This window comes from Protopterus annectens, chromosome 7.part0 (genome assembly GCF_019279795.1).
Source record: "Protopterus annectens isolate FY-2018-M chromosome 7.part0, PAN1.0, whole genome shotgun sequence".
Lineage (NCBI taxonomy): Eukaryota > Metazoa > Chordata > Ceratodontiformes > Protopteridae > Protopterus > Protopterus annectens.
The window spans coordinates 74,493,105-74,509,341 of record NC_056739.1 but is presented as its reverse complement, the minus strand read 5'-3'; the positions used below and the strand labels follow the sequence as shown (position 1 = coordinate 74,509,341).

Genomic DNA, 16,237 nt, shown 5'->3' with positions numbered 1-16,237 from the left:
CCTGAGTGGGGTATTGTGTCGAAAGCTTTTGCAAGGTCAAGGTAGGCTGTATGGACTGCCTTTCCCTCATCAATGGCCTTGGTGACTGTTTCGAAGAAGTCGACAAGTTCAAAAGGCATGATCTGCCCTTGACAAAGCCAAACTGGGTCAGGTCCAATGTCTGCAAGTCCCCTATGTCTTTGTTTAGGAGTTCCATTATGATCCTCTCCATAGCGTTGCAGACCAGGCTTGTTAAGCTTATGGGGCGGTAATTACCTGGGTCTGTAGAGGTACCGCCTTTGTGGAGTGGGACAACAGTTGCCGTACGCCACTCCTTGGGCACGTATCCTGTGGTAAGGCTAAGATTAAACAGCTGCCTTATATGCGGGTTTAGTTCCTCACTGATTTCGTGTAGCACACAGCCGGGGACACCATCCGGTCCCATTGATGCTGTGTTTTAAGCTTTAGAGAGAGAGCAGCTTTCACCTGCGCATTTGAGATGTCTGGGAGGCTACACTCCGCTGGGATTGTTCTCTCTCCTTTTGGGGGGGAGAGGGGGGTGAAGTTTGCACTGAACCTGTCTGCCAGTATGTTGGCAATGTCTGTGGGTTCAGCGATTTTTGTATCATTTTGGACTAATTCTGCACATATCTGGGAGTTTCCACCCAGGTTTCTAACATAGCTGAAGAAGGCCTTATGATTGTCTTTTGAATCTATTGCAATTTTTCTCTCAAAGTTGGCCTTGGATGAGTGCTCGTATTTTTTTTACTAATAATGATCAAGGGTGTCTTCTCTTTTGTGGATTTTGCTCTATCATGTAACAACTTTCTCCTCTTATTGTAAAGTTTGTTTATGGCTGGGGTCCACCAGACTGGACGTTTGCCCTTGGTGGAAAGAGTCTTTGTTTTATTAGGGATTGCCTGATCCATGCAGTCCTGGAGGTGTTCGTAGAAGGCATTTGTAAGGGCTTCCGCAGCTTGGGTTGTGGTTTCCACTGGCTCGGGGGCCTTGAAGGATACCACACCAGTCTTGAGTAGTGTGAAGTTTGCTTTAGAGAAGTTCTTCACTGTGGTCTTTTTTGTTTGGGGTGGGGGCAGGATGTGGATTTCCAGTGAGATAAGTTTGTGATCTGATCTCACCAATGAGGGATATACTTTCGGTGTGGAGCATTTTGTCCCCATGTTTGTGATGAGATCTAGTATATTTTCTCCTCTTGTGGGAACGGTGACTAGTTGTTCCATGGCATTTGAATTTATGAACTCCAGGAACCTTTGGGCTAGAAAGTTGGGGCTTGAGTAATGTTCCCAGTCTATATTCAGGTAGTTGAAGTCACCCAATATAATGGTGTTTGGAGATACATTTATACCCTCCAGTGTCTTCAGGAAGGCTGTGTGGGGTTCCTGAGTTTGAGAGGGTGGCCTGTAGCATGCTACAAATTGTAGAGCAGTTTTGCCTATGGTTAATTGCACCTGGATGGTTTCCGATGCTTCGTGCGTTGCCACCAACCTGGAGGTGTGGGTATCCTTGATGAATATGGATACACCCCCTCCTTTTGTGGTGTGGTCCGGGTTTTGGGGCCGGAACGCATGATATGAGGTAAACCCTGATAGTGCTGGGGTGCTCTCAGGAGCCTTGAACCAGGTTTCAGTCACAGCACAGACATCGATGTTCTCCATACTGAGAAGGGCCTAGAGTGCGTGCATTTTGAGATTTAGACTTCTGGCATTGAGCAGCATTACCCTTAGTTTCTTCCCATTTTTGTTTTCTAGGGTGGTAGGTTTAGAATTTGAGCCTTGCCTAAAAAAAACACTATGGGGGTGGCAAGAGCCTTAGCCAATATCCGGAATCCCAGGGGTGACAGGTGCAAGCCGGCCCTTGCAAAGCAGCGTGGCTTGTCAAGCATGTCATCCCAGGCAGACGGACACTGGATCCCCTTTGAATGACACCAAAAATTAAGCCAATTGTTAAAGCTGATCATCTTGTCTCTATGTTGTGGCATCATTCTTGGTGAAGGAAGGATACTGCTCAGGGTCAGGGTCATACCTGCCTGGGCTACATAATCAGAGAGCTCCTCTATGTCCCTTTTCATGTAGTCCAGGGAGGTACGTCTCAGGTCGTTCACACCAGCATGGACAATGACTGTCATATTTGTACTTGCTGTGGAGTGACCCGAGTGCTTGTGTTATGTGGCGGATTCTAGCACCCAATAGGCAGCTTACTGTGACCCTCTCCTTGTTCAGCCTGATGAGTGGGACGTCAGTGTGTCTGACTATGGAGTCACCTATGACAAGTATGTTTGGTGTTGTATTTGGCCTTAAGGGCTGTGACTGCTTTGCACACTGATTTTGTGGTTTATGTGTTGCCTGTGGTGTGTCATGAGGTGGCAGTTGCTTGGATGTCTGCTTTGGAGGCCTCTGCTGTTTAGGTAAATTTTTGCTCAGAGCCTCCGAGTATGACTTTGTGTGTTTATGTGTTTGATTCATTGTTGTGATAGCTTTATGTGAGACTGGTTTTGTGGTGTGTGTGGTTGCCTTCTCCTCCTGTCTGGTCTTGCCAGTCCTGAGTTGAGAGAGCTCAGCCTCCAGTTTGGCTAAATAGCTGCATCTCTCGCAAGTATTTGTGTTATGTGGGAGGAGGAGAGGGTTGTCAGTGTACATGAGGCAATTGTAACATTGCCTCAATATTCCCAAATTCACCAACTGGACAGGAGAGGACGCCAGCATCTGGCCCTTCGACATGCTAGAGAAATTTAGAAGTTAGGGGTGTAACTGAATAAGAGAGGACTTAGTAAGGAAGTGGGTACTCCTGGGGGGGGTTTTGCTAGTGAGGGACTTTGTATAATACAGAAGTGCTAAACCTGGAAAGAAGATGCTTTTAAGACAAGTAAAAGCTTTTAGGAACAAGTGCTGCGCTTTTTAGTTAAGGGATATACTGTTTAGATTACTAGTAGAGCAGTTCTAAGGGAAAAATGAAGAACAGACTTTATGGAGCCAGAAAAAGTTTAACCTTGTTAAACCAGCACTGCCCGATGCTGCTCTAGTGGCAACTCCGTGCTAAAGCACTCTAAAGCGTGCTTGATAGCAGGGGCTGGAAAGAGCCAGGAATTGACCCAAAACGGCCAATAAAACTACAGTTTCAAGTCAGTAACCACTCCCACGGGGGGCAGGGAAGCAGCTCAATGTTTTTCACTGCCACTGATCAACAGAGAGACTTTCCTTTAGCCCAAGCAAGAATGCATGCGAGATAGGGCTCAAGCAGAAGGCGGCACGCCTGATGACCTCTCTCAATTGACTTTCACCTCACTGATGACCAGCAAGCAATAGGGGAAAAGTAAGGGGGGGGGGGGGAGAAAGTTTTGTTTGCAAGGTCACACACTCCCAGGTTTTACATACTTCCTCAAAGTTACAAATTTAGAGAGAAAAGGACAGACAGAACTATCCGTTTCTCCCTTCTCGGCTTCCCAAAAGCTCAAAGGAAAGAAAACTTGCAAGAAAGCAAGAGCGGACATACAAAACACTAACATTTAAAATTTCAAAATTTAATCAAATAATTAAAAAGAGTAGTACTTTCCTAAACATGCAAATGAACAATATGCTTAATCAGGTCCAGAACATGTAGGAAAAGGCCCAATTATACCAGAGTTCGCAGGCTTTGTCAACAACTGATGAAAAAACTCCAGTTATTAAAACTTCTGACCTCATGATTCAGACATCAGGATTTTTGGAAAGATACAAGTTTTGTTCTTACCCCATTCCAGTGTAAAGTGTTGTCCAGACAACAGGAAATGCTTTGTTAGGTGGCCGCCAAGATGGCTTGTTCAGTGATGCATACCACGTGGGCACCTCTCTTCGAGTTATCACCCCACCAGCAAAACCCCCAATATGGGGCAAGACTGTGAATCCAACAGCATACTGCCAGGTCATTTTTGCCCACTCTCACCACAAAATACCTGCAAAGCAAAAAAAAAAAAAAAGAGAATCTGTTAAAACACAAATGAAAACTGAATAAAAAGGATGAGAATACGGCCTACTGCATATGGATTAAATCAGAGGGCCGTAAGCAAAGATTTGTTACCGCACTAACTAGTACAGCCACTATATTAAAATGCTTCAAAAATATACTATAAAAGGTAATGCTTTTCTTTACTTTTTAACTAAATGGCAGAGTCATATTCACAATGCCCTTTGAAAGTTTACCTACTAAACAAACAAGGTGAAAAATCGCATCTTTTACTACAAAGAATATTATAAAAAAAGAGCTTCCATCCCAAGAGCTTATCAATATACAAAGAAAATTAAATTACAAAGCATGGATGGAAAGGAATGAACAGTTAGCATAATCTCTCAACTATAAGTAGCAAAGCCACACATTTTACAGTACTTGTAAAAAGCCTACTCACTGAATTTTGCATTGTACAAAAGAACTATGAATCATGTTGGCTCCACCTAGAGGGAACACTCTGCAAACACAGGCCTGCACATTGAGAAATGAGCAATCCATGCGATGCATATTTAGTGACATAAATGAAGACTGCAGAAAAGGCTTACTTCCAACAGCCGTGTTCTTGCCTAAATGTTGACCGCAGAGCCTACTAATCAGCTTTTCAAATGTTGTCCCAAATGCTGACCCTATGAACTACTGTATTCTGCTAGAAACCTTTATCCTTGGATTGCACAGCTTTCTACTAAAATACTCTCATCATGCAAGCCACCCAAAAAATGTGAACTTCCAGCTTCACTAGCCTTCCCTTGTACAGGTTTCTGTGAAGATGCATTCTTTGTTAACCTAAAGACAGATGGCGCTCCTTCCTACAATGGAGACAGACGGCGCTCCTTCCTACAATGGAGACAGCCCAGGTTCAACTTGTACATGGACAGGGCAGGGCACAGCGAGAAGCAAGCTAACCTTTCATCCTGGGGAAGAAGGGTACTGGCAGGTGGCCAAATACAAATGGTATCAAGTATGCCAGGAGAAGGGGAATAAACAGCAAATGCACACATTTGGCTCCGGGACAATACTGCCCACATCATTCAGGCAAGTTTATGGGATTCCTAAGGTCACAGGGAACAAACTCCTCCCTCCCTGATGCATACCATTAGGAAAAGAAGCATTTTCTGCTGCTTGAATAGGCTGTACCCTTAACTACATATAAACCAGTTTCAGTTGCACTTAAAACCCACAAGGCCCAAAATAACCTGCATTTTAGTGCAGCTCAACAAGAACGAGCTGCTGCACAGTCTCATCCGTTATGTCCTGTATTAGATTCCCTGCATCTCCTTTCACCTACTACCCCACTTATCTTGGGATTCAGTTGGACAGAGGCACTTGCACTCAGTGGGTATATCCAGTTAATAAATTACAAACCAGCTTAAACAAATAGTTCTGGGACAGATACCAGCTTTTACAACAAAGCCAGTAGAAAGATGTTATACAAAACTACATCAAAACCAAAAGGCAGAAAAAGCATACTTGCTGGAAAAAGCATAATCCCAATATCTTTGACCATGCGTTCTACCTAAACAAGTTTATTTTCTTTATCTTTTGTTGACTGGGTTAGTCCCACGAGGTAAGTGGTATTTACATTACCAGAGGAAATTTGGTCAGGGCATCAGAGAATTTCCCCTACTTTTATCAAAAGCAGAGAGATATTTCATATCTACCAGAGCTACCATCTCAGAAATCTCGGTTTAATTTCTCAAGAGAATGACAGACTGAGTGCAGCACCCCCCTTAAGCTGCACTGCAGCGTCAAGAATCTACCTGCTGTAGGAAGAGAACCCTAGAGTGCACTACCTGATGCACCACTGACACTGCTGTTTAAGCTTTCATAAATTTGCTTAACAAATGCTACCCTCACCCCTCATTGTGCATCTCAGAATTTCAGTTTACAGCAATGTTTACTCTCCCTTTTATCGTGACCAATCTCATTAAGCGGCTACTAAAGCTTCCCTTTCACACAGGCCAGATGCAGACGTGTTGCCTGCATCCTCTACTCAAAAGGGAAACACCTTTCACGTGTACCCTTCACTATAATCCTTACAGCTTCTTTAGGAAAATGTATATTCTCCAATTATCCTCTTCACAAAAGGCATTAAGCAACATCTCAGGTTAATATTTATGCATACCTCAGCCTTTACTTTATCCAAACTCAAGGGGCAGCAGTCTGTTCTCAGGTTCAGGGCCATCTCATAAGATCTGACCTACTACAAAGTATGCAGTGATACCAAATCATAAGTTACACCTGTACTGAAAGAGCCATCAGAAAACAAACAGTCTTACCACCTCTGCTGCCAAACTTAAGAAAACACAGGTACTAAACACAACTATTCATACCACTGAAAGGACTTTTACAAAAAAGATAAAATAAATAAAAACCTACAGAAGGTGCAAAAGGAAAACAAATCATTTTGCTCTCTACACCAAAACCTTGCACAACACTAGTTTAAAATGTCAGAACAGTGGTGTGTTACAGAAAAAAAGGGGGAAGGGACAGGCTCTCTGTATTTTAAAGGTAAGGTGTAGGGGTTAACACGCAAGCGTGCACACACGTCTAATTTCCTACTTGGTAAATAACAGGCTTCATCAGAAGTCTTTGTACCATGTGAACTGCACTTTACCAACATATTCTTAGAAAATCCACCAAAAAATGAAAGCAGCCATCAAAGTACCAGCAAATTCCAGTCAAATTAGTATTGGGTACTGGGCAGCATAGGAATGGAACAGCAGAACCTCAAACATGCCCTCAGAACTCGCCCAGTCTGCAGAAAAATAGCTCAGAAACTTTACAGTTTACTTGTACAGTCCAGAATGTAGCCTGTATTTCCAATTCAGTGAATAAGATACAGAAAGTTTGCAAAAACACTGCAGTCCTAGCTTTTAAAGAAGCCCACTTGCATATATCTGAGCAGATTAAGTTGCTGGGGTAGAGGCTACAGAACCAGAGCTCCATCCACCTACACAGCGCTAAGAGAAGCGGAAATAAAATAAAAAAAAAATAATGCTAAAATGCTATACTAAATGAGCTAGCGAACAGAAGAGTACCTAGGATTCCCAGAGAAGACTTCTAGAGGTGTAGGGTGGGCATGGTGGACAGCATCCGGCCACTGTTTTTCAGTATACATTCCCCATCAGGACTATCAGGGTTGAGAATCACAAGTAAGTTGATAACTCTCCAGAACAATCAACTTTGTGGACTAAAGGTTGGCACATAACAGAATTAAGGTGTTGCATTCATTGTGCTGCTTTACAGAGATCAACTCTCTAGCCAATTCCATGTCACATCTCAATCAACAGATGCCATTAAGCAATGCAGTCTACCCCTCCCAGCCAAAGCAGGAGAAGGGGAGGGATTCAGCTTCCAGCCTTTGAAGGTTTCTCAGAAAAGGCTTTCTACTTAGACAGGAAGGTTCTCTTTTGGCAACTAGCTCTTTAGTGCAAGGCAAAGATTATTTTCTCCCAAACTGCCCGCTTTCCTGTTGGATCCAGAAAGAAGCACAAGAAACCAGGAAGTGTGCTACACAGCTTTCCAATGGATACAATTCTCTAGGCTGACTGGTATCTTGTACCTTCCCAGATGGTCTGCTTAGAATATCTGAGTAGACCCAGATGCCTACTGCTGAAGACATTCCCAGTTTACTTCCTAGGGAAAAAAAAAAGTCATTCCCTTGGTTCCTGGAAGGTCTAAAACCTACCTCTAAACAGTCAAGCAGTCCCTTAGGAAGAGTCCCAATCACTGAAAGTTCATGACCCTGAAGAAAACCATGTTCAACTAGGATTTGTACTACTGCACATCTGCCAGTGTGCCTAATCACTATTCCTACTGGCCCAGATGTGCCAAGCTTGCAGTGAAGGGAGACCCTCCCCAAATCCAATAGGGAACCCCTTTCTCATTCCCTGAAGGCTATACCCCTCAGCAGGCTACTTTCCCAAATGCAGGACTTTTGGGGGGGGGGGGTCAAACTAAACAGAAAAAGTCTGACATGCTTTAGTGGCATAAGATTCCAGTGGTTCTGTTCCAGCCCAAGTTGCCTTCCATTGTTTAGAAAGACTGTTGGTTTCTCTCTGCTACCAAGGGGGGGGGGGGCACAAATGCCTTACTCCTGAGGTGGTGGACATATGCATTCCAAGCTGCTCTACATAGTTCCATCCCCTAGCTCTGTGGTCAGCGCCACTCCTCCATGGTCCCTGCATTTCTTTGGGTCTGTCAAGTTCCCTTTTAGAGGCTCAGGAGTGGAGACTGTCCTAGCAAGACTTCGACACGAGTCTGCCTCCTTTGTGGACCACAGTGTAGTTCCTCCATATCCTTCCTACAAGACAGCTAACTGTCTGGGACTCACTGAAAGAGATTGAATAAGAAGTGTTCATGTCAGACAATCCCACTATCAAGCTTCCTCTTACCTTCCTACAAGACAGCTAACTGTCTGGGATTCACTGAAAGAGATTGAATAAGAAGTGTTCATGTCAGACAATCCCACTATCAAGCTTCCTCTTAAATGGCCAAGTATATACATGGGTATCATATCGCTTTCCTATCACATACAAAATTGTAAAATATAAAAGGTGATAAAACAGCAAACTATTTCATGGTGTGACAGGTTTAAAGTATTTTTCAAATCTGTCTATCTCTGCTCTTGCACAATAAGGCTTTAACCTTCTACTGCCCCCCTACCCCCAATTAGTGGACGGTGCAGTGGTAGCGTTGTCACCTCACAGCAAGAAGTTCTCTGGTTCGATTCTCTGCTGGGGTGCCTTCTGTACAAAGTCTGCATGTCCACGCTGCGTTCATGTGGGTTTTCTGCAGGTGCTCCAGTTTCCTCCCATGCCACAAAGACATATGTCTGGAGCTTTCCCCCCAGGCCTCCGCTGAAAATCGGCTTTGTTCCAAGTCGGACTTTCCCAGCAAACAAATGTTAATAAGGAATGCTGTGGTAAAATATTTTAACATGGAGTGTGTCAAGTCATACTTGTTCTTGGAGGAGAGTAATCACACAAGTGGCTACTGGGTAAACTGGCAAGCACACAGATGAGCATACGTATAGTAGACAAAACGGTATTATGACGTGCGTCATTCACAAGCACAAGTCAATCCCTGATCATGGGAACCTGATGTGTGAACTTCCCTCCTCTAACAGCAATCAAGGAGGGTCCTCTTCACAGAGGGTCTATATTTATGAAAGGGTACCAGTGAGATTGGAGCCCTCAATTCAGAGTGCTTTCAGGAAAGCATTACTGCAACCAGAAAGCTTTTCCAGGATGACCAGAGTGATCACTTCTAGCCAAAGAAAGGTTAATTCAACCTCAACGAAATCAGAATCCCAACATACATACACACTGCAAAGAACAAGGAAAATAATTCTGTTCTCATGCAACACAAGTTAACATTTACCACAAAGCTGTTAGGAATTCTGGCAGCTTCAATAAAACTGAAAACTGTGCATTCCAAGGATGAAGGGACTTCCTAGCTAGAAGGACTTGTGTATAGACTGCAGCACCCCCCCCCCCAAATTAGACATCTCTGAAGAAGTAGGGTTTGACCTGAACAGGATCGACTACAGACGTTGCATGTGCTACACAGGCTCTGGCAATTAATACTTAAAAATATCTTGAAGGCATAACATTAATTTCTCAGGGATACTGAAGACACACTGGGAATAAAACAGCAGATACGCTGTCAAAATGCTCAATGCTCACAGACAGAGCACTTGGAAAAGTGACCTCCTATACACAGCTGTCAAGTACTGCCTTAACGACCATGCAACATGTACTTCCAAAAATAACTCATGCCCATATCTTAATGGCACTGTGCACTACAGCCACATTTTACAAAAAAGATAAAAGCTTTATTTTTGGAAATCCACGCATCTTCGAATTTCATTTACTTACCCTACATCTCTTATACAGCACTTGTTCGGTTCATAGCCATCTTTGCTTTCTTCTGCATTACTGACAGTCTCGGAAAGCACAGGATTATGGGTTCAGCTGCTCAGTAAGTGCAGCCTCAGACTGCTGACCCTACTGTGGCTACTTGAGTTTCATCATTTCCTCTGCAGTTGACAGTTTTCTGAAATATTTACAAAAACATGGTCTCTGGATTTCATTTTACTAAATTTTCACCTCTCTTTGATCCTCTAAAGTCAATATTTTGCTCTTTACTCTTTAGCGCTTCTCTTAGTGGGTAGAGGATTTAATCAGAGAGATTCTGCAAGAGAGTATTTCCAGATTTTCAAATTTGTAAGATGACAAGACTCACGGCAACTTGTTTTTATTGTTCTTATTTACTACATCCGACAACTGGGTTAAGTGACTGGTCAAGACCATGTTCATCTTTCTACACTTGTTGCTTTATTGGCTAAAAGCTTGATGACAAATTAAATGGTTATAGTACAGACTGTAAATTTTCATTATCCTATCATGAACAGTTTGTCAATGAAACGGTATATGCTTAGAGAGGAAATGTTTGCAGTACAGGTTGAAAAGCACAGTGTGTGCCATTTTTACAGCAATTTGAAAAGGTTTACAATACCTAGGTACTTTAGCAGATATTTATAGACTGAAAACAGACTTACAGACATACTTTTATTCCTATTGTTCAGACTTTTTGAATTCTGTGGTCTATAATTCAAGAATATAGTCTAAGAGATCAGATATACCATGTCTGAAAACGCCTTCAGTAAACCAAAAATAAGGTAATTCCTATGGATCAGCGCCCACCTGACTCTAGGGATGTTTTCTTCTACAAGTCAGACCATGAAGCAACTCCCATTAAATCTCTTCTGGACTGCTAGTTCAGTCCAGATTAGTTAACAGTTCTGAACCACTTTACTTGTTAAGAATGTCATTATGGGTAAAGGCTGCTCTTTCCTAGTAGTTCACAATGCCAAGATAAAACCAGCGTAACTCCCTTGGACACATTTTGTCTTAGTTGCTTAACTAAAACACTTGTCTGCTTTGACCATTTATTAGACAGTTTCCTCCCTCTATGAAAATAGATTTCCTTTTTGGTCTGTTCTCTCTAATCAACCTCATCCCTTTTCAGTAATGTTTCTAGCTACAGTTTCAATAGGTCTATGGGTTTGTTTTCAATTATCCATAGAATCTTGAGTTTTCCTAAATATGCTGCACACTATGCAATTCTTTGGCTGGTCTGTTTTAACTTCTTGTTTTCTTGAAGACAAAGGAGCACTGGTGCCTTGCAATGGCTTGAGATCCACCGCAACTCATACTTATGACATTCATAGCCTTCAACAGCTTCATGTCAGAGCCCATCTCTCCTGTGCATCTGCAAATGCAACTGATCGAATTCCCTGTAACTGCTGTTCTTACTGTACTGCCTTGTGAATTTACAATGTCAGTTTAGGATTGTTTTTCAATATTTCAATGCAGGCGTTCCTTTCATTAGTTTAAACATTTCAATAAACGCGTCTCCAAACTTCCTTTCCCAGGCTACAGATTTTTCCAGAAACATTCTAGCAGGCAGTTACCAGAAATGTATTAGATACAAATGTCATCAGTTACTGCCATTTCCAGAAATGTGCAAATTTTCTCTCTAGGTCTTCCTTTAGTCTTTATGATGTTAAAATGTGATCCATATACTTGACTTGTCAATAATTTGCAAGTACCATTATTTTAATTTAAAATTAGTATCCCTTACAGCAATACTGACAAACAAGAGTGTGATAATAGAATTAGAGAACAAAGCACATAGGGAAAACCTAAGATTTTCTTCTGAAGCTAGAAGGAACAGACTATTAATTTTATGAAAGCACAAATAAGCAACTGGACTGGTATCCCACAACAGGAACTGTTAACTGAAAGGGCACATCATGTGTAGTCTCCAAAACTTGGCCATGAGAAAACAACCTAGTAAGGATGCAACCTTACCATCAGGAGTTGATTCTGACAAAACTGTGGCAGAAAGTACTAAGTGAAAGACTACAGTGCGTTTCTGGAGGATGACTATTCATTGTACGCCTGGCAGAAGAGGAGTAAATTTATTCCATTATTCGGGGAATGTCAAGTAGTAGGTACGAGATTCAAACTGCTATGCCCACCTATCTTCAAAATATTTTTCCCTGGAGGAACACAATTACTTTTGATTAAGTACATGCTAAAGATGAAACAGCAAAGCTTGCCTAAGAAAAAGGGAGCTGTGAAACAGGAGGAGATTCTGCTTCTTGTTCTTCTGGCAACAAAGAACACTGGGAGAGTGCGCCAGTGAAACATTTTCCAGTATTTCAACAGAATATACTTGAGGGGGAAAAAAGCACAAGAATTGACTAGAAGAATCAACAGTATGTTGGAAATGAAGCAGAAACCGGGTTTGGGAGATGAATAGGGATAGAATAAATTCTGGAAATACTGGACTTTCTTGGACTTTGTTAAACTTGTAGGGTCTCTAAAACATATGCCCTACTTCATCTCATTAATGTTCGGAAACATACTCAGAGGGGAAGAGGATAATTTTTTCTTAATAGTGCTGTTTTGATGGTGCATGATTTTCTTTGCATGTTAAAGTTATTTCAGTTATAAAAGTGTAATAGGAAATACTAATGTTAATAGGTGGGCCCTTTTTTTCCCTTTTTCTCTCTGCCTCCCTTCTACTTCTTGTTCAGTTTTAAGAAATGTTTAAAAAAAATCTGGTTGACTAGTGTGTTTTTTCCTCATTCCTGCATGGACTGTGTTAAGGCAATTAGCTTAATCTAGTAGCAAGTTTTAAGTAAATGAAAAAGAATATTGAACACAGGGCTTCTTTCTTCTAGTAGAAAGATATGCTTGGCAGTTTTTATGTCTGGCTTTCATGTCTCTAGCAGACAAACTGATAAAACGTGGCTTTGAATATTTTCCCAGCTGAGAGAGCTATAAAATAGCATAACAGGCTATACTATGTGTCTTAACCGAATAGAAAGGTTATCCATGCTGTCTGAAATGTATGTGTGCAGCTGTCAGTTTGGAATTTTTGTTCCAATGAGGAGAATAAAACTTCAATATTAGAAGATGCACATAGTTACATGCATTATTACTAAGTTAATAGGTTTTAGGGTGTTATTAGGGGTGTGTTTGTATTTTTGAGGGTTTTTAATAAAACAAAAAGCTCTGTGAGATGCGACATAGGCTCAAATGGAGATGACAAGAAACTTTTAAGCTGCCAAACAGTACATGTATGTAACACAAAAGCAGGAACTAGATAAGTTAGCAAAAAAGTTGTACATAAAAGGTGGGAACAACAATAAGATGCTTTCTAGAATGTCTTTAAACATAAACGGTCGCATAAATACACAAAAGAAAGTAGTGAACGATATTAAAAAAAATTGTAGAGTGCAAATAGCCATGCTAAAGGAGACACTTGGAAAGAACCAAACGTGAATTTGATAAAGGTTTCGAGGATGGTTATTAAGCGGAATACCTGGGGAAAAAGAGGAGAGGAGTACTTGTATTAATTGCAAGAGGAGCTCCAATAGTGGGATAGAAGAGGATAAAAATAATAAATATTAGGTATGTACTACCAAGGGGCTACTGGCAAGGGAGGAGGACTACATTGACATGTACTTCACCAAAAGCTGCTATAATGGAGCTTAAGAAGATTTATAATTAGCTTTCAGGTTCATAGGATGATAATAGGCTATTGGCCCAAAGGCCTTTATAAGCACAGCCAAGAATATAACCCATGTTACCTCAAAGTCAGCACCCGTTTCCCCTGTCCAAGCAGGGACACAGGTGGGATCCCAGGGGCATATTTTCAGTTTCCCATCCAGTTACCCAGGTTCCAAGAGGGCTACATAGGTACTCTGCTTGACATGCAGAGGGGGTCTATTCCACAGATGGGGGGGGGGGGTCTTTGGGACAAATCTATTCCGCCAAGTTCTATTAATGTCACAGACTAGGTCAAGACCTTGCTTGCAGGTTGCACAAGTGGAGTTTGACTTGCGGATATGCAGCAACTCCATCAAAGCTGGGTCTGAGATGGCCTTGTATGCTCGACACAAGTCACCTCTGAGAAGAGGGACAGGGCTTTTAGCATATCTGTATAGGACAAGTGTTTGAGACTCTGGATTTTCCTGGTCAGGAATCTCTGTGGTCTCTCCAGCTGCTGCATGTGCTTGGCAAGGTACATACCAAAGGGGGCATTGTACTCTATAATGGGTCTGATAAGGGAGGAGTACAGGGATGTTATGACCACCTTGTTCCTGGATAAAACACCCTTTTTATGATGTGGGCCATGTAGAAAGCATCCCATACAACAGTGGCAACGTGGTGGTCAAAAGTCGGGTTCCTATCAACCTGGGTGCCCAGGTCCCTCACAACTGACTGCATTCCTTGCATTCCTAGTTAGTTTGTTATTAAATGTGATAATTAGTGGGGATGCCATTTTCCCCAAAGGGGATAATGATGCATTTATTGGCATTCAGTTTGAGGCCATGCTTCTGGCACCACTCAGTTTGGGTAAGGCCCTATTGGAGGATGTTCACATCACTAGGGGAATTTAAGACTGCACCCATCTTGCAGTCATCTGCAAACCTGGTCAGCCACAGACCACTGGTTTTGGCTTGCACCTCAGAAAAGTATATGCAAGTCTTCCTGTTTAAGCACCTGGACTTCAGACCAGTTGTTTTACATTAAAGAGGTTTGTGGTCTGCACTGTTGTGGCAGGACAGGTAGCTTACATCCTTCTAAATTGGGAATTGCTGATTGAAGTGAAGGCTCAGCGTCTTATTCCAAAAGTGTAAGAGTTCTGCTTTAAAGCACTTGGGCTTCAGGCCAGTCATTTTACAATAAGAAGGTTTGTGATCTGCACTCTTGTGGGAGGAAAGGTTAGATTCTGCCCTTCTGACCTGGGAATTTCTGGTTAAAGGATTATTGTGCCTGCTTATTTGAACTGTTTCTTTCTGAAATTGGTGTGCCTTGTTTGCTGTAGCATAGACTAGATTCAGGCATGCTGAATCTAGCTTTGTTTGAATAACTTGAGCACTAATCCATGGCATCTTTTTTGGAGAAGGTTCCACTGCACCCTAGAGGGAGGAGTGTGCAGTTAGAACTTGTCTGATCGAAGACTGCTGGAATGGGGCTCAGTTTTTAGCTTTTTGTTGTTTAATTTGTTTAAATCAGTTTTCTCATTTGCTACAGTTATATTAAAAAAAAAACACTTTATGCATCGCCACTTAGCTAGGGTTAAATTATTCTTGGTGCCATACAGTATGCTCTTCAAATTTTCCCTTAGAACTAGCCAGTTTTTTAGTTTTAGCACTCAAATCCGTTTCTTTGAGCTCAGCACTTGTTCAGAACTCGTAAGCACTAAATAAGCTACAAATTACTACAGCACTCAGCTTTACTCACTTGTCTAGAGGAAAACAGTTTTTAGTACTTAATAAATAAGCATCTATCCAGGCATGTCTCCAAGAGAGTCAGCTCCCAGTGTTTTCTCCCGTCTACCTGATGAACCTGGGCATCTTGGGGCAATGCAGCAATTGCCTCATGTACACAGACAACCCTCTCGTCCTACCACCCAACACTACAACCTGTGAGAGATGCACTTATATAGCCAAACTGGAAGCAAATCTCTCTTCACCCAAGTCTGGACTAGACAGTCAACAGAAGGTAAACACTTGCACCATACATCACATAGTCCCTCAAAACCTACACAACCAAAACACACACATAGTAACATAAAACACACACCTACATTCGCAGAGGCTCTTGATAAAAACCTGCTCAAGCAACAGAGACCTCCAAAGCAGAAACGCATGCAACCTCCACCCCCACCCAACACAACCCAAATGACATATAGCTTACAAACTCAGTGTGCTACTCAACCACAGACCATAAGGCATAACAACATACCCAACAAGTCATAAATGACTCTATAGTCAGGCACACTGATGTTCCACTCACCAGGCTAAACAAGGAGAAAATTGTCAGCTGCCTGCTGGGTGCCAGGATCCGCCACATAATGCACACACTCAAGTCACTCCACAAGTACAAATATGACTCTGTCATTGTCCATGTTGGTGTGAATGGCCTGAGACGTACCTCCATGGACTACATGAAGAGACATGGAGGAGCTCTCCGATCTTGTAGCCCAAGCAGGTATGACCCTAGCCCTGAGTAGCATCCTACCATCACCCAGAATGATACCACAGTACAAGGACAAAATGACTGGACTTCAACAATTGGCTAAGCTTCTGGTGTCATTCTAAGGGGATATAGCATCTGTCTCAGCCTGGGATGGCATGATAGACGGACCACGATGCTTTGCCATGGATGGC

The 16,237-nt window shown here is 42.3% G+C and overlaps 1 protein-coding gene across 1 annotated transcript in view; it reads right to left on the bottom strand.

The window, feature by feature from the left end:
- Nucleotides 1-16,237, bottom strand: part of LOC122805887 (translocator protein-like) — a 266,179-nt gene that overhangs the window by 169,199 nt on the left and 80,743 nt on the right. Inside the window, exon 2 of the mRNA XM_044076134.1 lies at nucleotides 3,727-3,928. Within this exon, the coding sequence (XP_043932069.1) occupies nucleotides 3,727-3,902 (176 nt within the window). The 5' untranslated portion in view covers nucleotides 3,903-3,928. The remainder of the gene's footprint in view (nucleotides 1-3,726; nucleotides 3,929-16,237) is intronic.